The sequence below is a fragment of the Miniopterus schreibersii genome, assembly GCF_964146895.1.
Source record: "Miniopterus schreibersii genome assembly, chromosome: 4".
In the NCBI taxonomy this organism is placed as follows: Eukaryota; Metazoa; Chordata; class Mammalia; order Chiroptera; family Miniopteridae; genus Miniopterus; species Miniopterus schreibersii.
In genome coordinates, this window is record NC_138105.1 from 50,821,999 (window position 1) to 50,848,146 (window position 26,148).

General features: G+C 32.9%; 1 protein-coding gene across 3 annotated transcripts in view; it reads left to right on the forward strand.

Annotated features, from left to right (window-relative positions):
- Positions 1-26,148, forward strand: part of FSTL5 (follistatin like 5) — a 494,012-nt gene that overhangs the window by 374,635 nt on the left and 93,229 nt on the right. For all 3 annotated transcript variants that reach the window (XM_081134469.1, XM_081134467.1, XM_081134468.1), the window contains 2 exons: positions 12,162-12,323; positions 16,760-16,894. In XM_081134469.1, coding sequence (XP_080990595.1) covers positions 12,162-12,323; positions 16,760-16,894 — 297 coding nt within the window. The remainder of the gene's footprint in view (positions 1-12,161; positions 12,324-16,759; positions 16,895-26,148) is intronic.

A 26,148-nucleotide genomic window follows, 5' to 3' on the forward strand; every position in this document is an offset into this window, starting at 1 on the left:
GTGACTTGGGAGTATGCTTCATGCAGATAATTTTGTGTCATGTTGCATAAGGGATTAACAATAGAAAATATATCATTTGTGACTATTAGTAGTGCTCTGTCACTATTAATAGATAATTTATGCTATTAAATTTTGAGTTTCCTTCAACTCACTTTTTGATCTGAGACTAGTAATTAGAAAAAGAATAATAATAAAAACAAGTAATATGTAAGCAAAACACCCAATAATAGTAACACCCCCACAACTAAATAGTCATCTTCCCCATAAACTCTACTCAAAGTCATAATGTCTTAAAACTAATATAAAAAGATTTCTTAGAAAGTATTTGGGAAATTGTGTGGATGTTAACAATGTATTATGTAGTAATTATCATATATTAAAATTTTAGTATAACTTTTGAAAGCGAATCTTTTAAAATAACATTACTATATCAAGGAAATAATAAATTGTTTATGGAAAGTCAGTGTTTTAGGAGGAAGAACAATATATTATTTAATCAACTGGTATATTTCAGCAAATATTTTGTTAGAGCGTAGCAAAAAATATGGTAAATAGTAGTGCCATCTATTGATAAAACTGAAAACTACAGTTTCTTGTTAAATAAGAATTCTAAGGCTTTCACACTTATAGGAATATATTTCCAAAACACTAATGATTCCTTATTTTGTGAATATTTAAATTATTTTTATGTCACATTAAATACTGGAACTGTATTAAAAAACATGTGTGTATATATATGTATATATGTGCATAAGTATTTGTGCATATATGTATATCAATAATTTGATATTTCTATTTTAAGTTTAGTTAGGGTGACTGTCACTTATTTGAATGATAATAAATTTAATTACCAAAGGAAATTAAATTGAATATTACATATTTTCTGCCAAAAAAAACCCACAATAAATACTTATGTGGTAGTAGATGGGTCATTGTCCCATTTTTATTTACTCCGTTTTAATATGCAGAAAATACTTTAACATGAAAAATTTTCATATTTAGCATCTTATTATGATTATTTTAATATTTCTCTTTTTAAAAAATTTTAGTTCCATTGTATATAATAATAGACTACTACTTGAAAAACTCTTAAATTGTATTGGCTATTTTCATTAATTTTAAATTACATCTTTGTTCATTAGATTTCACATATAAGTGAAATCACACTTGAAACCTATGTAATTTTAACCATATTACCCCAATAAATTTCATAAAAAATTTAAAAAATTAATTATAACTTTAATTTTTTCCAAATTTGCTTACAGTACACCTGGCTAGAACAATCTATGTTCGGATTGGTGAAATTGTCAGGGTGATGTTGAATAGTTTAGGAGAGTTAAATTATTAAAGATGTAGACTAAATTAGGGATAAGACAACAGGAAGGAGCAGAAAGTAGTAGTGTTATCCATTGACCTCTAGGATATGATCAAAGTATATATTACAGGTGACACGTACCAGAGCACTAACAGGAGCAGAGGAAGCAATGTTATTGACAAGAGCAGAAGCTATGAAAACAAACAAAGCCTTAATGGGGAGGAAGTAAATGGAGGCTGAGGTGAAATCAGGGCCAACTTTGGCATGTTATGACGGTGACTATTGGAAGACAAAGCTGACATCTCATTCATTCATTTGCTCACACATGTAATTTATTTTATAACTGCAAGTTGAGATCTATTATGTACTCTACTGGATGCTAAGAATCCAACAGTGAACAAATAATAGTTATATTCTTAGAAGAGCTATTGTCATTCTTTTTTTAAAAATATATTTTATTGATTTCAGAGAGAGGAAGTGAGAGGGAGAGAGAGATAGAAACATCAATGAGAGTCATTGATAGCTGCCTCCTGCACACCCCCTGCTGGGGATCGAACCTGCAACCCAGGCATGTGCCCTGACTGGGAATCGAACCTCGATCTCTTGGATCATAGGTCGACGCTCAACTGCTGAGCCACACCGACTGGGCTGTTTTCATTCTTGATGTTAGCCCAACCTCCCATATGTTGAATACAAACTGCCATTTTATAAAAAAAAGTTGCTGCCACTGGTATGATCATATAATAAATAATAGAGAAATTTATGATGAGCAAAATATGAAGCTACAAAAATCAAGATGGTGGGATACTGGCATAGGGTAGGCATGTAGATCAATGGAACAAAATTGAGAGAATTGGAGAAGAGAAAATGAATGTTAAGGTGGGGAAGGGCAGGGAAAAATACAAACCTGTGAACGTGGACTGGAACCCACGAGACTGGGCTAGGGCATGTGTCAGCTCTCTCTGCCTCCACACTTGATGAAGCTAGAGTCCTGAAATTCTGGCTGACTTTCATATAGCATCAAATGCACACCATGCCCAGGAACTGACAAAACAAAGGGAAGTTGGAGCAATTGTGAGCTGGCTGCTACCTGACACCAACCACATGAGCCCCAGATAAGCAACCATATATGTGAGCTATAAGATCACATTGTGACCCCGCTCCAACATTCAAAAAGAGCTTTGCTTCTGCCCACCAAGCCTTGGACAAAATTAAAATTAAAGTAACTCATTACCCATCCTAACTGGAAACATACAAGAGAGGGAATTCTTGGAAATGTAGTTCATCCAAGTGATCTGAAACATCATAAACCATTATTACTATTTTTTTTGCTTTGTCTCCACACAAAGGATAACATATTGTATTCACTGTTCTTGCTCTCTCACTTTTTTCTTTCTTTGTATTTTTTTAGCTATGATTCTCATAGCGTAAAGTTCACCTTTTTAAGATGTATAATTTAGTGGTTTTTCATTGTATTCTCAGAATTGTACAACCATCACCAATAAGTCTGCAGCATTTTCACCACCTCAGAAAGTAAGCCTGTACCAATTAGCAGTCACTTGGCATTTACCCTCAACCCTCCAGCTCCCAGCAACCACTAATCTACTTTCTGTTTCTGTGGATTTGCCTATTCTCACACTTTACATCGATCTTCTCTTTTTGACTGTCTGCCCCATGGACTTCAAGCTTCAGAGTCAGGCAGGAAGACAACAAACAGCCTCCCAGCGGCTGTTAATCCAGCTCATACAAGAGAGTTGTGTAAGGTCCCATTCCTGTGATAAATCTAGATAGATGATGATGATAGATAGATTAGATAGGCAGAAAGGTGATAGATGATAGATAGATAACTAGATAGATAGAATCTACATATAATGTATATAATTATAACTATATATATATATGTAAATAGCTATAGATATGTAGATAGTGACAGTGAATGAAAAATTTACAACTGGAACATGAATAGAAAAATTGAGAGATGAAAAAAAAGAAAAAGGCTATAGGGAAAAGGCAGAGGCAAATAAAAGGGAAGAGAGAAAAAGGAGGGAGAGAGTTAGCAGAGAAGGAGAAAGCAGAAGGGAAGGAGAAAAGATAAAATAGGGGAAGGAGGAGTTGAAGGAGGGGTGAGAGAGGAGCACATGATAATTTGGAAACATTTATACAGCCATTTAAGAAAGGATTGGCAAGGTATAAATTTTGAAAGGCAAATACAGGCCATAAAAAGATATTTTATGTTAAATTAGTTTGGATATTATTCTAAAAATAAATTGGGGGGCCATGTAATAAAGGGCCTTGAGTAGATGAGATGCAACATCCTACTTTCAATTAAAAAATAATTTTTCTAGTGATGTAGAAAATAGATTTATTCAGGACCATGGGGCAGAAGTCCAGTTAAAAGATTTCTGAATTACTAAAGGCTAGAAATAGTGAACTTTTTAAGTTTAAGGTATTTTTAAGATTAGTAAAATTCTAAATTTAAGGTAGAAAAATGAGATAAAATTGAGGAAAAATTAAAAATAAGTATGTTATGGTAAATAGCTATAGTGTGGATTGTTTAGGGGGGGTTGTTAATGAATTAGAGGGACAATACACAGATGAATCCTAGTCTTTTAATTTGGCTAGATATTATGATTAATGTTGGAGGCAACATTATTTGCATATAAACTTACAGGAAGCATGCCATTTTTGAGTATGGCATTAGCTTTAGAAGTAACCTACAATAGTTCTTGGCAGCAACCACAACTAGGGCATGAAAAAATATACCCCTGTCTAGTCAGGACACACATTAGCATTTAGACATCTGAAGAGAGATCCTAGGGAACCAGTGTATTTCTTTAGCAAGACAAGAAATCCAGTAGTAGTAAAATAGATGTTTTTTAGGTTATATTAAATAAAAATATTCTGTATTCTAATTATTCAAAATATGTATTGTACAAATAAGGAATAAATAATCATTGTACATTTTTAGTTGAATATACATACTTATTAACAAGAAAAAAAATGGTAAAGGCTATAAGCAGGCCATTCATGGAAGGAATCAAAATGACTAATGAGTATATAAAAACATACCCATGTAGCAGTCAATGAAATTTAGTTTAATATAAAATGAGAACTCATTTACCAAAATTAATGTTTTGTAACATCTCTTTCAGATGAGTTTGTGGAAAAATCGACCTTCTCATATTTAGGTTAGTTTTGGGAGAAGGGATTCATGTGAAATGTTAGCATAGTACTCTAGCATTATCTATCTAATTTTAAATGCAGGTACTTTTTAATGTATCAATTCATTTCATTAATTCTTGTGTTTTCGCCCATAGATTTAGAAAAACACCCTTTGTATTGTTGCCTTGAATGCCTTTGTTATGCTTTCTTTTGTGCTTCAGAGAGCATTTCTGAAAATGATGGCTTGTGAGACTTCATAATTGAGGATTAAAAGAGCCACAGACTTTAAGGATCAGCAGAATAGATTTAGGTTAATTAAACTAGGATGAACTGCTGTCCCTTTCCAAAGAGCTTAAAAAGTTGTGAGTTTTTACAATGCTGCAAGATAAATAGGAAGACCAAATAAAAAATAAATCACAAAAGTTTAGGACCATAAGGATGTTGGTGTTAATTTATATTTTGCCTCCAACATTTGTTGCATCCGCTATACTTTTATGAAGGCTGTATAATGTGATCAGAGGGTTTTGTAATATTGACAAGAGGCAGTGTGAAAGTCATGAATATAAAAAGACTGCTTTGGGACAAAGTTAAAGAGAAATTGATGGCTTTAATAATGTCAGAGACAAAAGGCATTGGACAAGCTCAGTAGCATTTAAAATATTTATTAAACCCAGTCTGTAATTTTTCATAGGGAAGTTGCTTAAATGACAAAGGAATCATAATACAAACAGAACAATCCAGATGCCACTGTGAGTCAGCACTACTTCAGGCACATTTATATTCTTACCCGTAAGCTTTCTTAGAACCTTTTCTCAAAGTTGCAGCTGTGTGAATAATTTTGGAAGAGCCATGATAGAATCCTTCAAAAGAATGCAAGATAATGCCACTGAGAAAAGGGGAAAAAATGCCCTGTATTTAATTGTATACATACCTGTGACCTGCTAACTCACCCAAAATTCATTTTTGTTTTCAGTTAGAGTAAAGTCATTGTGTTGGGTCAGTGATCTCTGCCTCCTGACTCTAAAATCAGGCTTTAAAGGGCCCAGATTATGCTGTTTCCATACCTTCTGGCAAGAGTGCAGACATTTCTAAAAAAAGATCCCAGAATGAAAGTTGAAAGATGGGGGAAAAACAAGGTTTGGTATTATAGAGATCAAATTTTTTCCCCCCATTAGATCCTTTCTAATACTCAATTAAAGGATTATTAGATTAGAATAATTCTATTAGATCTATCCAAATATTAAGAAAATCACTAATTTATTATATCACAATAAAATTATTAAGAACCTTCAAGAAATATATCCATCAACTTTAACCCAGTTTTATACCTGTCTATTATTATTATTAAATACTTGGTTTTGAACTGAGAAATATTTATAACTGATTCCATATAAACCCCAAAGTTTGCAAAAGAAAGACCTAAAAATAAATAATTATACTAATTATACTTAATTTTTTTAGCTTATATACTTTTTTGGTTTCTCAATTTAATGTTCTTAGTATCAGAACCCCTTGTGCATGTACTCTGAGAACAACGAATCCTCCATATACAGTATCCAACTATTTACCATTTATATTCTACAATTGGTTAAATTAAATATAATTGCATTATATTAATTTTAACCACATGGTAATATTGTTTTATTAACTGAGTGGTAGAAAACAGGTAGCACAGCTTCCTTGAGAAGTTACAGCTATTTGAGATGAATTATTGATACCCCCCCAAAATACTATAAATACACTGATAATTTATTTGACTTACATTTTTAAATGCAATTTTTCAAGGGTCTCAAATATACCTTAAATATTACTGCTAAAAGACTAATTCAGAATTTATATTAGATTCCAAGTATATACTTCTGTGGGGACATTTATTTTATAATCAGTACCAGATAATTTCAACCAAGAATATGTTTTTAAAAATTTTCCATTTGGTTCATTTCAAAACCTGAACTGAGCAGCCACACAACAGCTTAAAACATAAAAGAGGGCATATGGGACAGGCAGAAAGACACCCAGACAATGTGCCACACACAGAAGTTGCTCAGTTAATATTTGTAAATTGTTATTTTAAAATGAAAAATAAACAAATCAGATTTTATATCTTTCTTAAATTTTATTCATGGATAAAACTCATACATTTATATCTTCTTGTATTTCTTCCATCTTAAGTGATAAAAACTTACTTGGTTATGTTTTATAGAATGAAATGCAATAATATGTAATCTCAACTATTTAAATCTTCATATGTAAACACAAATAATGTTATTTCATGTTAACATTATTTGACTTTACTTGATAATATTTTATCAAATAAAGCCAACTAGTTTGAACTGCTTCCTGAATTAATATAGTGACATTGAATATCATTAGGAAGTTTTCAGAGTATATAGACACTTGTTTTTAAGTATCACCATTTTGCTTATAATATTAGGAGCCTTATTTAAAGATTTTCATGATACTGCACACAAATTGGTTTCTAAATCCAATCTGAAAACCCTTTGGTGTTCTTTGTCAGTTTCTTTTTTCATTCACTGTCAATGGGAAGGAGAGATAAGTTCATAGAGTGCACTTCCTAACTAAAAATGACTGTAACAAATGGCTTGAAATGCTCTCTGGGGGATTATTGACTTTTTAATTCAGGCTGCCATCAATCCTCATCTATATTTCATAATATGTATCCTGGGAAAAATAAGCTACTTTTAAATGTGTAGCTTGTCACTGAGGTTAAATAGTTGTCATGTCAATCACTTATTCTTCAATTCTATGAGCGCTGAGAGATTTTTCAGGTGATCATTTGATACCAATGTACTAAGTCAGAAGCTTATTATATGAGAGTATTTTTATTTTTTAAAATATGCACTATTTGTATAGTAAAGTTCAATATGACAAAATTATTATCATTCTTTTGTTTTGTTTTTTCAGTTCATGCACAAGTATGTCAATAAAGTAGAAACAGCTAGGAATGCCAGGGGAAACTAAACATCTTATTTGAAAAGTTGTCCTTTGGGCAGTATCAGTGATAGTATGTGTGACTAATAGAATATTTATATTTTCTAATATGAATGATGTAGATCCATTATTATCATTTAGTTGATTGATGTGCTTCCTTTCAAACCAATTTTTAAATATATTCAGGTTGTCTCAACTTTTTGCTCTTCTAAAGAATGTTGCAAGAAGCATTGATTCTTCCTTTGTCTGTAAATCTTATGACAAGATATACTTGCCTTTATTAAATATGTCTTTTTAAAAAGCTCATCTCCTAACTCCCAACTTGTTACGAGATTAGAGATTAGGTCTGAGTATTTGAAAGAGTCTCTTTCATCCAGATCTTATGATGAAGGTGGTTTTCCTGGAAGTATATTAACAAACCTCTTTAAAAAGTTATTTATTTGTACTTCCTATATAATAAAATGTTACAAAAACTATTCTGTGCTAGATATATCAAAAGAGCCTAAACATATGCTCTATGTTACCAGGAAGACAGGTACAAAATATTATAAGAACTATTTTTGAAAATGTCTTTGATATTTCAAAATAAACTACTCAAATAGTTATCAAGGAGCAAAAAAAAATAAGAACTTGCTTTTACTCTCCATCATTGTTGTGGATGTTTGTGTTTGTTTTGTTTTGAATTATATTTAGGAGAGAGGGAAGGTTGTAGCAGGATTCTGATGCTAAGAGCCTTAGAAGTCTATTATTTTACTGCCCTGGAATGATTAAAGGCAATATACAAGGAAAAATTTCAGCTGCAGACTCAAAGTATTATTGGGCCTTCTGAGGACCCCTCTCTACCCTTTGTCTCTATGTTATAGTTGACATGAGTCTAGTTTAATATTTATAAAATATAGCCAAAAGAGGGAATGGAGAGGCCAGTGGGGTGATAAACATATCTATAGTCCTGACTCAGTGACTTCAATTAATATTTTGATTTGTATTGATTTTATAAATTCAGTAAATCAAATTTGTATATAGAATGGCTCCACCAGTCACTTGAAAGGAACATAATAAAATTAACTTTTGGCTGGATTTTTAACCCTAAAGAGAGTGTCAGATTGGTTACCGACCATATACATTAACAAAAGTATATGATGGTCCAGGTGAACAAAACTTCTGTCTATTGTATTTTGCTAAGATAGCGCCTACAGAAAATTCTTCAACTGTTAACTAGAGTGTTTTTCCTTGTTTACTGTCATATTCTTATTAAAGCAAATGTAATGTACATGGTCATCATGGCTATTCTAAGGAGCAAATGCTAAAATGTGAGAGTGAGTGTGAAGAGATAGGTGTGATAAGCCTGTAACACACATCCTGTGGACTTCTCCATGCTCTAAGATTCTTTAGTCACTCAGCTATGTATGGGGATACAATGACTGAATGAGGCAAGCCCTTCTGTTAGTAACTTAGATCAACAAATATTTTATGAGATAACAGTAAATAGAGATATGAGATAATAGAGAAATAGGATAATAAAAAAAATTTACAGCAGCTTGGTTATGTGATTCTGGTATGAGGTTCTCTCTGAGGCTGCATTTAACACTTTGGCTAGGGCTGCAGTCATCTGAAAGCTTAATTGGGGCTGGAGGACTTCCAAGATGATTCACTCACATGCCTGTTTGTCCTTTGCTGGCTGTTGGCATGGGACTTCTCTCTGTCTCTCGATACATGAACATCACCATAAGACTGACTGAGTATCTTTTTGTCATGGCAGCTGACTTCTCCAAGAGCAAGTGATCCAAAAAAGAGCTAGGCGGATGCTGCAATACCTTTTATGGCCTAATATTAAGTATCTGGCCTTATCACTTTGCCATATTCTATTTGTTAACAATAGTCACCCAATTCAGCCCACATGTAAAATGAGGAGAATTTCTCATCTTCTCTATCTTACATATGACAGTTTGTACTCTCTTGAAGATAGGCGTATCGAAAAATTTGTACAGATATTTTAACATTCCCAGAGAAATGTAACCCCTCCCCTTTCTATTCTCTAGAAGATGTTATATAAGATTGGTGTTATTTCTTCTTTAGTTTGGGGAAAATTCTATAGTTTTCTTTGAATAAAGGGTTTTAATAATGTATTAAATTTCTTTAAATGTTATAAGATTTTTTAGATTTTGCACTACACTTTGCATAGGTTCTGCTAGAAGTTTGTGTTTTTAAAATATGTTTATTTAAAGGTATGTATTGAGTGATTATAAAGGCTGATTATAGAGGCTGATTATAAAGTCTCTTTAGTTTCTGTAAGAATTTAGCTATCAATCTGACTTTCCTTCTTTTTTTGTGTATTTGTTTTTAATGTTTTCTTTTGTGAGAACCTTTAAGTTCTCTTCTCTTAGCAAGTTTCAATTATACAATACGGTGTTATCAACTTTAGTCACTATGTTATAGATTATATCCTCAGACCTTATCCATCTTATAACTGATTGTTACTATCCTTTGCTCATTTTAATTTTTTTATACTGAGTTATTTAACTTAGCATAATGCCCTCAGTTCCATTCATGTTGTTACAAATGACAGGACTTCTTTTTTAAAGCTGAGTAATATACCATTATGTATATGTACCATACTTTATTTTTTATTGGTTGATAGACACCTATGTTGTTTCCATGCATTGGCTATTGGGAATAATGCTGCTATGAACATGGGAATAGAAATATTTCTTTGAGACAATGTTGTTGTTTCCTTTGGATATATGCCAAGGAGCAGGATTGCTAGGTTATAAGGTAGTTCTGTTTTTTGTTGTTGTTGCTGTCGGAGTTGCTGACCAGTCAAATTTGGAACATACTTTTAATGCACATCAGATTTTCTTTCCTGTTGGCTAAATTCAGTGGCTATTAGAGACCACAATCACCCAGGCTGATTGTGTAAAGAGCACTGGCCCAGGAGTCAGAGCCTCCTGGATTTTAGTCTCAACTCTGGACTCTCACAAGCTATGTGATCTGGGAGAGCCTTTCAGCCTGTATGTGACTCATTTTTAAGTTAATATGACTCTAAGGGCTTCAGCACAAACATTCTGTGTTATCCATGAATATATTATTTTCACTTTTAAAATACTGCTGTTATTTTTTATTCCCAGAATAACTGACACATATCACAGAATAAAAGGAGACATAAATCAAATCTCATTTTTACTGAAGAGAATATTGAGGCTAAAGTTCAGAAAGAACCTTTATTAGTTCTATTGTTAGCTTCTTGAGGAACTTCCATACTGTTTTCGGTTGTGGCTGTGCCAGTTTACGTTCACCTAACAGTGTACAGATGTTCCCTCTTCCCCACACCCTCGTCAGCATGTATCTGCTGTCTTTTTGATAATAGACAATATAACAATATGCAGTGATATCTCATGTGGTTTTGATTTGCATTTTCCTGGTGATCAGCAATGTTAAAGACCTTGTCGTGTACCTGTGGCCCTTGTATGTTTTCTTTGAATATTGTCTATTCAGGTCCTTGGCCCACTTTTTAATTGAGTTACTTTTGCTATGAATGTGTTTGAATTCCTAGCATATTTTGGATATTAAGTTTTTATTGAATCTGTGGCTTACCAATATTTTCTCCCATTCTGTAGGTTGCATTTTCATTTTGTTTCCTTTGCTTTGTACAAGGGGAAGTCTGCCTTTTAATTGCTGAGTTGTGACAGTTTATTATATACTTTGGATACTAGTCTCTTATCAGATATAATTTGTAATATATTTTTCTACTCAGCTGCATTTACACCTTCTTGATAGGGTCCTTTTATGTAATAAATATTTTAATTCTGATGAAGATCAATTTATCTATTTTTCCTTGTTGCTCCTGTTTTGGAATCATATCTAAGGAACCATGGCCAAATACAAGGTCAAGAGGATTTACCTCTATGTTGTATTCTGAGTTTTATTGTTTTAGTTTTTACATTTAGGTTTTTTATTTATCTTGAGTTAATTTTTATATACGGTATGAGGTAGGGTCCAGGTTCATTATCTTGCATGTGGATATCCAATTTCTCCAGCATCAATTCTTGAAATAACTATTTCTTGGCATCCTTGTTGAAAATCAATGGACCATAGATTTATAGGCTGATTTCTGCATTCTCAGCTCTATTCTTATATATCTTTTTATCCTTGTCAGTACCACTTTGTTTTGATTCCTGAAGCTTTATAGTATGTTTGAAAGTTGAGAGGTATGAGGCCTCCAGTTTTGTTCTTTTTCAAAATTGTTTTGGCTATTTGAGGCCCCTTGTTACTTCATATGACTCTGAGGATTAGCTCTTCCAGTTCTGCAAAAATGCAGTTTGACTTTGATGGGGATTACATCTTACCTAGATACCAATTTTGGAGTACTGTCATCTTACCAATAATAATTCTTAACAATTCTTACTCTCTTACCAATTAATTATTTCAATCTATGTATACACAATGTCATTTTAAAATATGTTCCTATCATTCTTTGAGGACTTCTTTAATGATTGAAACAAGATATCCCAAGCTCAGCTTGTAATTTTCGCTTGCATAGTCTCAGGATAGTCTTCATCCAAAGATCTCTGGTACATTTTTGTAGATAATTATATTTGGAAACTAAGACCTGTAAAAATATGCAACATCATTAAAATATTTAATTTATATTTTTCTTATATTGCAATTTTTTTCTTTGTTTCAGAAAATCAAATATGGATTACTAATTCACTTTCTTTTTCATTTCTTCTTTTAGTTCCTCCAGTGATCCGAGTGTATCCAGAGAGTCAGGCTAGAGAGCCAGGGGTAACTGCAAGTCTGAGGTGCCATGCAGAGGGCATACCAAACCCTCAGCTGGGCTGGCTGAAGAATGGAATTGATATTACACCAAAACTGTCCAAACAACTCACACTTCAAGGTGCTTTTTACTTGCTTTTTTCCCCCCTCTTAAATGACCAGGTAGAAATTTTATACTAAAATTTATATCATGTTTTATAGCACTTGGTAAAAAAAGAAAGAAAAAAAAAAGAAAATTAATCTTGGTGTTAATAAAATGTCATGAATATAAAGGAAATGTGGTTGTATTTAAGACATTATATTTGAAATAGAGTCTTTTAATATTTTTAATGTTTTAAATAATAGTCTTGTCATAATGATTAATTATGTCATTATTTGGTGATAAGAAAATATTAAATTATATACCTTTAAAATACTTGTCTTCTGAATTATAGCAGATATATGATGAACAGAATAATTGGATCTGTTCATATAATCTATTTCTGAAGTGACTATTTAAATCATACATTAAAATATGTATTATAGAGGGTGTCGATGATATAGAAGTTCTTTAGTGAATGTTTTGCAGTATACTTTGCAAATGAAGGTAGAAAAATATAAAAATGTTACTAAATGCTTTACATTTACATTGCTTTAGGTTATTAAATTATTGTATTTTAATATATAAAATATTTCTACATGTTCTAATATTCTAATGTGTATACATAATAAATTATACAGATTATAGTCACAAATATATGGTAAGCAAAAAACAAAAACAGACAATCTTTGCAATGTCAAATAATCTAAATAATGAAAAAGCAGTTACACACATGTTGATTATACTAGTGAGAAAATATACAAATCTCATTTCTTTTGTCAAGAGTAGCACACAAGAAGTCATTTTACTTGAATATCTATTGCATGCCATTGTATTATTTATTATATACCTTTAATTCCTTCAATCCATACTTTTTGGGAGGAAAAGTATATTTAAAAATTTTGTAAGTATAAACTTCTCTTATTCCACTTTAACACTGAATATGTTTCATCAGTATTTTAAAATAAGTCTATCAAAACATTGATTTCTTTATTTTTGCAAGTCAAAGATGACATATAAAAGTATTTTTGACCTTTAAGTAGACCCAACAAATTTACATGTTTACATCTACTGACTACATTTTGCAGTCTATAATCTGAGGAGAGGATTGATCTGATTAACAGAAATAAAAGTGAAGAAAGTTCTAATTAGCTTCCTGTTTTGTCATTTCTTGTCCATTAAATGGCAGTAAACCAAAAGAATATATATCTTTATTTCCAAGATTACATAGGAAGCAAATTTAGGGAGTTGGTTATACTCCAGACTCAACATTGAAAGAGTAGAGACCATTCTAAAATAGCTATTGTCATTTTCAAAACAAGGCAAAATAGGTAAAGTTTTGAGAATATATGGCAACTAATAGAAGGTGAGTAAGGAGCACAACCTAAGAGATAAGTCTGGATGTATAGGGGTGTGAAATTCCGTGTGGCTTTATGTACAATTACATATTCCCAAATACTATAGTTATTTAATTGTTCATTTATTCATTAGCTGATTATTTATTGTTTCTGTGTGAGGTCCATGTCTAGGCGCTAACTGAATAGCTGGCAGTGGATGGAATAACATGTTAATGACAGGAAGTAAAATCGCGGAAAAGCAGACATATTCTATCGGCAGGCAAATCAAGATAAATAACACAAGATACCAAAAATCAGTGGAGATGCAGGAAAAAAAGGTGATAATACATAAGAGAAAAAAAAGAAAGCTAAAGATGGCAAAAACGTTAATAATGTCAGATGCATAGAAAGGTCACAGAAGGTCATTAAAATGTGTTCCTGGGTTAGGTGATTCATTTGTCCCCGTGACATTTAGAAAAACAGGATTAATAGCAATCAGTCTTCAGTAGCTTTAAAAATAAAAAGGAGGCAAAAAGCATAAAAATCTCTTTCTCTCTTTGAAAGGAGGGAAAAAGAAAAGGTAATAGTATATGCTGTTGGAAAAGGCTAGGACTAATGAAGATATTGCTTTCTCTTTGGATAATGTATCAGTTTGACCCACTATCAAGAAAGAGAGAGATGTGTATGTAGATAATGGAGGAGGGGAAGGATACACAGAGATTTGTAGAAATCAACAGGAAAAGGGGAGACTTACCTTGGAAAGAAACAGAAAATTTATGTCGATAAGTAAATAATGGTGAAGGTGTAGATGGAAATAGGATGTTTTGGATTGACTTTATTTTTTTCAGGTTTTTATTGAAACATAATTGATATATAACATTGTGTAAATTTAAGGTACATAACATGATGGTTTGATACATGTATATATTGTGAAATGATTTGGGTTTACTTTCTAATCACTTAGGGTGAGAAGTTAGTGTTAGAATGGAAACATCAAGCAAAGAGTAAAGATTTGAACTAAAAGTGGAGTAGGACATGAAAGACCTCTAACTTTAAAGGTCAAGTGAAATAAACATCAGGTAGCACTGAACATCCTGCAAATTGAAAACTGTGAATATGCAAATTTGTAAGTTTGCTAATATCCTAGTCTCATAATTTACTCAAAAACCTAGGTGCAGGGACACCAGGTACAGAGAGATGTCAGCTTGTCCTAGTTCTGGAGGTTAGTAAGGCATATGGGTCAGGATGATAAATGGATGAGGGAATTGGTAGCTTGGCAATAGAGTAGGAAACATCTAAAAATGCTAGATTATGTAGGGAAGGAAGGAAATACCGTGAGATATATGAGTTAGGAAAACACATAAAAATATCAAGAAGAGAGAATTTGAAGACAGAATACATTGATTTGATCTTTCAAAAACTCTAAAGAATTTAGGTTAAGTGTGTGGGTTTTGAAAGAAAAGTATGTTCTGTGGAGACACAAAACAAGAAGCTGATGTAGGATTAAATCCATCGTTTGCTCCCTACCTTTTAGAGCAGGGAGCTTCAAACTAATGCCCACAGGCCAAATCTGGAAAGCTGCCTATTTTTGTACATAAAACAATTTTTTTCTTTTTTTTTTTCTTTTATCAGAATACAGCCACATTTATTTTTAAAAATATCTATGACTGCTTTCATCCTACTATAGCAGAGTTGAGTAGTTGCCACAGAGACTGTATGGCCCACAAAGCCTAAAATATTTACTATCTGGCCTTTTACAGCAAGAACAAAAACAAATCCAAAAACTTAACATTGCCAACCTATGTTCTGAACAAGTGATTCTCAAGAAAGAATCAGGGGAATGAAGGTGTGCAGTAATGTTTATAAATTGAGAAAGAGGTCCAGGTGATTCGGATGATTATCTCTTCTCAAACACTCACTCCTCCCTATCCCATTCACATCCCTAGGGATGGCATTCAAAATCTTTCCCCAATGGGTTTCCACCTTCTTTCCCCAAACAGCCACACTGATTGTTTTGTCCCCTGTCACAAATGGTCATGTTTCTTTCTATTGCACATGGTGCATAGTGTTCTTGAGATTGGATAATATGGAACACCTACACATAAACACACATGCAGAGACACACAAGGAAAAAAAGAAAACAAAAGAAAACAAAAGGAAAGAAGACAAACGGAAAGAAAACAAAAGAGAAAAGGAACCTAAACAGATGAGCACAGCAAACAGTGAACTTTAGAGTCTGATAGAGCAGAAGTCCAGCCTTCCCCTTTAAGTTGAGTGACTTGCATAAGGTCATTCTGAGTCTCAGATTCTTCATCTAGAAATTAAATATCATTTGAGATAATTAAGAAATAATGTGTGTGAAAGGACCTTGTATATTGCCAACATATAGTAAAAGGTTAATTTTATCCAGGTTCCACACTGGGGAATGCTACTCATTATTCAAGGATTAACTTAAAATATTATTTCACAAGATTTTGAAGTTGGACAAATGATTTCCTTGACCTTTTGGTTACACATTGACTTTATCAATTTCCGTATTACAATATTGTTGACTTTAGGTATATTTATGTCAAAAGACTGAAAATCTTGCAAACAAATTGTGTGTTACTACCACTCTGTTCTTCTTACCTAATAATTCCAGATATATAATGTGGACTTAATAGCAAACTTGATAAGTGACAATCATATTATACTTGCATGATATAGCTCAATTAATTTCTTTATGAAAATGTGTTTTTTTAACATATATCCTTCTGCGAATGAACCATATTAGTATTATTTAAAACTTTTGTGAAAGCTTGGGGCAAAGTAGATTCTGAATATTAAAAATAAATATATAAATGAGATTACAGTTATCAACGTGAAATACTCCTTATGCACTGTAGGAAATAGGACATGAATGTACAATAGAAAGTGTGTGCATTTGGTACCGAGTATTGGGCTCTTTAATAGAATGACAGCACAGTTTATGAAACACTTGAATGCTTTTGGAATAATTTGGCATGCCTCCAAAGCACGGAAATAAGAAGGAAAATAGTTTAATTAGGGCAAGCTAAGAGAATTGTTCGACTGTGTGATCAGAAATCACTGTATCAAAACTGAAATTGGAGGTTACAAGTTGCATTTGCCTTCTGCTTTCAGCCAACGGCAGTGAGGTTCACATAAGCAACGTGCGCTATGAAGACACCGGCGCGTACACTTGTATCGCAAAGAATGAAGCAGGGGTGGATGAAGACATCTCTTCTCTCTTTGTGGAAGACTCTGCTAGAAAGACCCGTAAGTACCGCGCACACGCGCACACACACACGCGCGAGCGCGCACTGTACTCAACTTTACAATCAAGCTGTTTTCAAAAAGCGAAAGAAGCAGAAAACTCTGTGAAATGAATAATGCATTGAAAAACTTCCTACGTAGGAAAGATAGGAATCTTGAAATATTAAAAATATATTTAAGAATTAAAAACAAGCTTGTGAAATTTTTAACACAACACTGAAATGATTCTGTTTCTTTTGCGAGTGTACATAAGGTGTTTCAGGTTTGTTTGCTCCTAAAGGAATTTAAATCCCTTCCAAAATCCCTCTCCCAAATGACTTGGGAAATGTAAGGTCTCAAAAATATAGCCAAGGCACATCCTATAGGTTTAATAAATTGATATCTTTCTTTTTTCTGTGCAATAGCTACAGAGCAGTGCTCCTTGCTGCAGGGACTGTGGTTGCTGTCACCATAAGACACGCACTTCCCTGGCACCAACACCGCTCCAAGGGCTGTTCTTTGTTTAGTGCTAAAAATCCTTTGTCATCACTCTACATCTCTTCTGGTTAGACCTTAAGTAATAATGACCTTTATTTAAAATTATTACTTGGTGAGAGGAATATGGATGGAGTTGGGATGCTAAAGATAGATTTTTGGTTACAATTAAATTGCTCAGAACTAGAAGTACTATAATAGCATTTATCAAGTGAGCTCTCTATAGGCAAATCCACAGACACTTCCTTCTCCAGGTCCACACACACTGAAGTATGGCTCTTTGGGAACTGGGTTTGGATGTACAGTGTATCCTTGAACAACATGGGTGTTAAGGACGCTGACCCCCTGCATATTTGAAAACCTGCATATCATTTTTGAATTCTCCCAAACTTAACTACTAACATAAACAGTCAATTTACACAATTTATATATATGTATCATGTACTCTATTTTTACGGTAAGATAGAGAAAAGAAAATGATATTAAAAAAGTCATAAAGAAGTGACAATACACTTACAGTATTTATTACATAAGCTCTCTGAGCTTTAATTTTCTTATCTGTAATATGGAATAAATTTTAACTCACTGAGGGATTTCTGTGCATATGTTACAAAGCACTCACCATAGTGCGAGACATAAAGTAGCTCTTTCTCTATTCATGCTTATTTTCTGAAAATAAATGACATGAATAAGATGATAGATAGATAAATAGATAGAGAGATATAGATTGATGAATTCATATAGAAGTATAGAGATAAATATAGAGATAGATAATACATAGATATAGACATAGCTATATATGAAAATAGATGGGCATCTATGTTATATATCCAAATATAAAATATCATTATTTCTCTTCACATTTAAAAAAGTTGACTCAGCTGATTATAATATAGTATACATTTTTTAAAGGAAGCTATTAAGATATTTTAAATAAAAGACATTAACTTTTTGTGTCAGAGACCACTTTTGTCACAGAGTCAAAGCAAAACTACACTTTATTTCCTCTTTACATTGGTGCATTTACATTCCTATTCTATATTTTTTCAATATGTTTTAGTGACTTCAGAAAGAGAGAGAGAAGCATCCATGTGAAAGAGAAATATTGATTGACTGTCTTCTGCACACTCCCCCCCCCCCCCCCCCCCCCCCCCCCCCCCCCGAGCACAAAACCTGGGCATGTGCCTGACCTGGAATCAAATAGAACCGGTGACTTTTTGGTGCATGGGATGACACTCAACCAACTGAGCTACACTGGCTAGGGCCTATTATATTTTTAATATTATCTGTAATATGTCTTCTTCTGTTTTCTTTTCTAAAGATACAGAGTAGAGAGGTATTGAATTCCATGTAGATAACAATAAAAATGTGATTTGGGGCTAAATCACACAACACAGACTTTTTGCTTAGCTACAGCTTGGGAGTAATCATCCAGCTATTTTCTATTTAATAGAGCCACATGGTAATGCCAGTCACATTTTTTCTTGCACTACATTTCCCAGCAATATGATACTGTTGAGTGAACGATTCATGCAAAACATCATATGGCTGAGGAGTTCATGCTTTGCTTGGATCCCGACCTTTGAATTGGAAAACCTCGAGCTACAGTGCCCAACTTTGTCAACAGACCTCATTGGAGGTTTTCGCATGTGACAAATTGAACTACAAAAGGTGCTTCAAAATAATATACTCCTACAGTTACATTAGAGATAGTGTTTGAAAACTAGGATTTAATGCAGTGACATACAGGGAGGATTTAAATGTAAAGGAGAGTAGAAAGGGGCCTTAGGGGATTGTGTGGTACTTGTAACAGGTAGTAGGAGAAGATGACATGAAAAATGCAAGGCGTTTTAGATAGAGTAAACGTTATTTATTTGAAAATATCTTGCATGTAGCATAAACACTTGATATATTTCCATTCCCAAGGGGAGTCAATTCCCAGATGATGATTCATCTTCAGGATTAAGGCAAATGAAAAGTGAGGAGTATACAAGCTGGTATCGAAAGCTTTTAAGCTACTGACTGCATTAAGCACTGAGCACAGATTATACCACACTTTCCTAGATTTTTAGTAAGGAATATGATTAATCTAGCTTCTTGCTAACATTGGAATATAATGTCTGAATATATAATAGTAGTATATATAACTTTTCTTTTTATCATTGTTATAGGCAGCATTACATTTGTAAATGCTGGTCTATTGCAACAATCCTTACTTAAAGATTAACTTAAATAATTTAATATTGTCTGACTGTTATAAAATAAAATTAATTATAAGATTCTTTAAAAGAGTATTTAAATGTGTTAAACTCTACCACAAGATTACTGAACGAACAAATTATATTATTCCCATATAAATTAATTATCAGTATAAAAATGCAATGAGTGTAATCTGCAATACAAGGAAATATGCTAAAATGTAGCCATTTGTACCTTAATATTTCAAATGATATATAAATGCTTAAGAAGTATTTGCCTATTTTAGAAGGAGAGGAAAGGGTCTTAAAATAGATTAAAACATGGCCTCTTTAAGTATAAATGCAGTTTGAATATGTTATCACCAACTTTAGAGATAGAATATACTTTGGTAATACAGACAAAGTAATTAACCTCTCTTATCTTTATTTACTTCCTATGTTTTTTTAAAAAATGGAGAAAATACTTCAAAAGAACAGTTGTATAGATTTCATGATATTATTTAAGTAGGATCTTAATGTTCACAAAGGCTAGGAAGAAAATATAAATCTATGAGTAGCATCACCTGTAAACAGGTATAGGTGAAGTCAAATACTGCAGTCATGGATTAATAGTTCTTACCTTCCCCCAATGTGAGATAGAATAATCAAGAATAAGGAAAACCCATAAAGAAAAGGTGTGGACATCATAGCCTGGGTGAGATTTTCACCCTGATAGCTATGAGCTAAGGACTAGATTTAAAAAACACCAAATAAAAACAAATATTTGAAGAAAAATGGCATAATTTTTATTTAACATTCCCTGGATATTATTCAATAGACGAGTTACACTAAAAGCATTTTAAATGAGAGTAAATAATTCACATTTCTTTTTTTAAAATTTATCTTTATTGTTGAAAGTATTACAGATGTCCCCTTTTTTTCCCCTATTGATCCCCTCCACCCCGCCCCTCCGAGGCCTTCCCTATAGTATTGTCTGTGTCATGGGTTATGCATGTAAGTTGTTTGATTAATCTCTTCCCACCCACGCACCCACCCCACCTTCCCTCTGAGATCCCTCAGTCTGTTCCATGCTTCTATGTCTCTGGATCTATTTTGTTCATCAGTTTATTTTGTTCTTTAGATTCCACATATGAGTGAGATCGTGGGATACTTGTCTTTCTCTGACTGGCTTATTTTGCTTATCATAATACTCTCCAGTTCCCTCCATGCTGTCCCAGAGGGTAAGAAGTCCTTTTTAACAGCCGCATAGTATTCCATGGTCTAAATGTGCCACAGCTTTTTAATCCACTCACCTACTGATGGGCACTTGGGCTGTTTCCAGGTCTTAGCTATTATCCGTTGGGCTGCTGGGACTATAGGGGTGCATAAATTCCTTCTGATTGATGTTTCAGGTTTCTTAGGTTATATTACTAGAAGTGGGATCACTGAATAAAATGGCAGTCCCATTTTTTTTTGAGGAAACTCCATACACATTTCTTTTGAAAAGCAAAACAAACAAACAAACAAGTAATGTTTGTCACAAACATTTACACATTAGTAAGCTTATTATGAAATAAAATGTAGCTAGGATAATCAGAGTCATGTCAAGATTAACCATGCTTGATAAGTACATATTATTTTGTGAACTTTTATTATTTACTCTAAATTCTAATATTCATGCTCTCAATCTGGCCAAAGATATTGTCCCATGCTGAGAAGTAACTTGTTCCATAAACCATTTCATCTCAACCAAGAACATGCTGAAAGTATCTGCCTTGTGGTTTCCATACCTAAAGGCTATATATTTAAATAACACCCTTTCACCATCATTAAATAGATCTGTTTCTAAGACATTGCCTTTTTGCACAAGAGTAAAGTCTTGTTATTTAACAGGTTGCTATGTGATCTAAATGTCATGGAATTGACAGATTTACTATAATCATAAGTAGTTGTGCATCTCTATTGCCTACAAAACAAAACAAGATTCAAAGTTTTTTTTAATTTTTACGTATTGCCTACATTTTGTCTTCAAGGCATTATTTACCTTCAGGGGAATATTACTATCTCATCTCATATCACACAATGCCAATTTGCCTAATTTATTTTATGATAAAATTAGGCAAGCAGTGCTGATATTTTATTTATTTTAATTCAGATATGAAGACTAAACAAGCTTATTGACTGATAGTGCTAAGTATAAAATCTCTATGACACACTTAGAAAATCTACATACTAATATTTTGTTGTTGGAGCTCGAGAGAAAATGTTAGGGTTCACTTTAAGATTCCATGATTCCAGAAGCCTTAAACTTGGTGAATAGTTTGCAAAATAACTATGTAGCTAGATTCAAAAAGAAGTTAGAATTATCATTACTCCAAGATTTTCTTAGAGTCCTCTGATATAGGAATTCAACCAGAAAATAGTGTAAATATGTCAAGAGATAAGGAAACAAACATGTCTCCCAAATGGCTGCTCTGAAGTAAAGGGCTGAAATGAGGGGCCTTCTTAAAGTGCTGTGAAGTCTAATTTATGCCACACATTTTTATCAACTGTGTGCGAAGAGCCCAGATTGTACATCTGTGTGTCCTATTGTGCTCTGTTTGCTCAGGTTTCTGACTTCTGATATAGCTGATTGTGAAATGAATATGCCAGAGAGGGTGAATCAGACAGGGCGATTATTGTTTTGCCTCTTGATTTGCTTTGGTTTCCAACTTTGTGCACATTTCCATATTTGTGTTACACATGAAATGTAACATATGAAATGTTATTATATATGGAATTTATTAAAAGGAACTTTTCTATTTCATATATTTCCCCTAAACATATCCACTATTTTTCTAATACATATCTTTATACTAAATTCTGGTATAAACAATAATAAAAGTTTTCGAAACATTTTGGTAATAGTGAAATTTTAATAAATAAATTATTAGTGAATAAAATATTTCTGTTATCTCAAACATGTCTTAATAGAAACTCAGAATGTGTTTTTTGATACAGTTTAGAATCAGAAGACTGAGATTATACTAAAGACAAAGAAAAAAGCTTTTTTCTAATTTAATTATAATAATATTTAAGTAAAGATTATATATATAAATAATAAATGCTTATCAATCATGGTTAATCTTCACATGAATCTGATTATTCCAAGTGCATTTTATTTCGTAATAAGCTTACTAATATGTAAATATATGGGGAAAATAGAATTTTTTGGCTTTTCCAAAGAAATATGAATTATTCACTCTTACTTAAAATGTTTTTAGTATAACTTCTCTATTGAATAATATTCAGTGAATGTTAAAAATTAACAGCATTTTTCATTTATTGATTTTTTTTTTTTTTCTCAAATAACAATTATACTACTGTTAATATCAGAATGGAATTTTTGGGTTATGTTTCAAAAGCAGAAGAAACATCAGAGAAAACAGTGTGATAACCTTAAAATTAAGAAGTTTTAATCATAAATATTTACCCTCAAAGATATTATCAACACAAAAAACCGACAAGCATTTAGTATCATGACTAGCTAGATAAATAGATACATGCTAGATGGAGCGATGTAAGTGAAATAATCCAAAAGAAAACTAACTCGTATTTTTAAAAAGACCTTTCAGAGATAAGGAAAAATGAAGTGCCAATATATATTATCAAAAGATAGTCCTCATTAGCATTCAAAATGAGGCTGACTTACCAGTTATCAGGGGAACACATCTTTAACCTCAGAGAAGTGCCATCCAGTAAAATACCAAAAGTTGAAAAGCTGCATAATACTAAGACTTGATGATATTTGAAAAAGTAGGAATCATTACACTTTGCTGGTAGGAATATCAGTTCTCCACCCTTTGGAAAACATTTGGGTTATCTATTAGAGTGGATTTTGCATATGCTGTGCAAGCCAACAACCACAGGTAGTAGAGAAACATTGAATTGCCACACATTCAGAAATTATTTAGGAAGACACTGCCCTGGACTTAATATTTTGCTGTAATTTATAATTGCTTTTTAATTTGACTTTTAATTACTTTCATGTCTCCATGACAACTGAACTAACTTAATTTAAATACTTTTTACAATGGCTGTAATTTGATTTATGTAATTTAAATACATGTGAAGCTAGCTCCCTTCCCAAGTGCCTGCATGCCATTTCAGTATTACTCAAAACTTATCTGTTTCTTGTCTATTAGAAAAAGGGCTTTACAAAATTTATAAAGTGAATAAGAGTTGTCATTGTAAGAAGAGCAAAAAGTCTACAGAGACAATAAGTTTGTTCATTTGTGCTTTCACTGATTAAATATTTATTGAGGAAAGAACAAACACAAACTATGTTGCTAGCATATGAATAGCACTTTATCAGACAATTCTGTCCTTTCAGAAGGGCTGTAGGTTTAGTTTAGTTCAGAAAAGACAACCATAATACATGGTAGAATAAAATAATTGCTGTAATAGGCATACAAGCCAAGTGTGATTAGATTGCAGATACAGAAAGATCAAATTCCAACTGAGCTGCATAGTCTTTATTGGGTGATGACTTTTGAGATGATGTTTGGTGGATGCATTCATACTTCTATAGCTAGAGACTTGAACATATTTCAAACCCAGGGAAGACTCATCAAGTACATGGCAGATTTCATTAACTGTGCAATATAGAATCATAAAAATATTTGCTAGGAATTTGCGATACATAGTGAGAATGAATTGTTGGGTAGAAACAGATTAAGGGAGGCCTTGAACAGCATGAATAGAAAAAGTCAACTTAGGAGTGATTTACATGCTGTATTTCTGCAAAGGTCAAATTTCTACATGTTCATTATTTAGTGTTTATTCTAAAGATATCACAATAAGAATTTTTTAGGCTAAATTTTATTGTTAACATATAGAAGTTTTCCTTTTTATTATTACTACCTGGGTAGGATTAACCAAATTCAAATACCCAGCAGTCTTATATATTTACCATTTAATCGGAAGATGGAATATGTGTTGTGGAAAATCATCACAGCATGCTGCTGCAACACAATTAGTGTAAGCATTCAAGGTGAGGTTTTATCTTCCTTTCCCAGCTTTTGAAAACCTATTTGGCATAATGCCATTTCCCAAAAGATAGCGTTACTTGGTTCATCAGTCTTTTTGAACTTCTATGAAGAAACCTGTATCTTCTATCTATAATAATAAATATAATGATAGATACAAAATAATCTACTGTCAACTTTGCGCTTTTGGGGCCCTCTGAGCAACCTTTACTTCATGCAGTGTATACAGTTGGTACAATGCTAGCCAGATAGACAATTCTGGCTACAGAGCCTAATATGAAAACATTCTGTGTGATATTTAAACAAGCGGATGCTGTGTTCATCAGTTTGTTTTTAGAACATTATTTTTCTCCAGATTATTTGATTAGCCACTTATATTTTTAACACATGCTTGCTTTATTTTGCTTTTTTAGATTAAACTAAAATAGAAATTAACTCAATTAGAGACATTTGTAGAAATGCAATTTTAATGGATCTATTGCTCTAAAATACTTGGCACAGTGTCTAGCACATAATGAAGGCTGAATAAATGTTTGTTCTGATTACCATTATAATTATTCTGGGTCAGTGGTTATTAGCTTTAATGTTTTAAAAATATATTGAACATTAGATAAAAATGATGTAGCCCTGGCTGGTGTGGCTCAGTTGGTGGAGCGTCCTTCCATGCACCAAAAGGTTCCCAGTTCGATTCCCAGACAGGGCACATGCCCAGATTGCAGGCTCGATCCCTAGTAGGGTGCGTGCAGTAGGCCCCTGATCAATGTTTCTTGCATCGATGTTTTTTCTCTCACCCTTTCCCTCTCTCTGAAAAAAATAAATGAAAAGATGTAAATAGGTAAAAATGAGTAAAAATGATAGTATCATATGCTAGATATGGGACTGGTCAAGAGTTACAAATTAAATGTTTTATATTTATACCTAATAGCAAACTATTTTGAGGTTCAAATATTTTATTTTCAAGAGTGAGCAATAATTAAGGGTTACACGTGTGTGGAGTCTCTGTGATATCATAAGGCTTCAGCCGAAAATGCTCACACATTTCAGTGCCAACATTCATCTTCCCATAGCTACGGTTGGCTACACTTCCGCTACTTGGCCTAGTTTCTTTGCTCTCCCTGTCACTTCTCTGCTGAGTATCTTTGACCCCATTCACTTTTTCTCTGTGCCAGTAACTGCAGCTGCTCGAGTATCATCAATGTCTGGTTTTTGTTCGGCCCTTTTTCCAGCGTTGACAATGGAGGGAAGAAGAGCAGCTGGCATTGTTTTCTCTTATTAATATAGAATCTGTGTTGTGTGGAGGTGGGGACAGGAAAGAAAGGGAGAGAACTCTGACAGATACGGATAGAAGAAACCAGAGCAGTTTATTCCTTTTATGATGTTCCCACATTTGTTTCTCCATCACAATAATTGGAGTGATTCAGCTCCCAGTTGTAACAATAATGTTTCAAATAAAAAAGACAATATGTGTTAAAATAACATGGGCAGTAACTCCAAATTCCTAATTTTAACATGTAGTGGTGGGACACCTTTGTTCTTCCTTTACCTAGTCTTAGACATTGATGCCACTTCTTCATGCTTT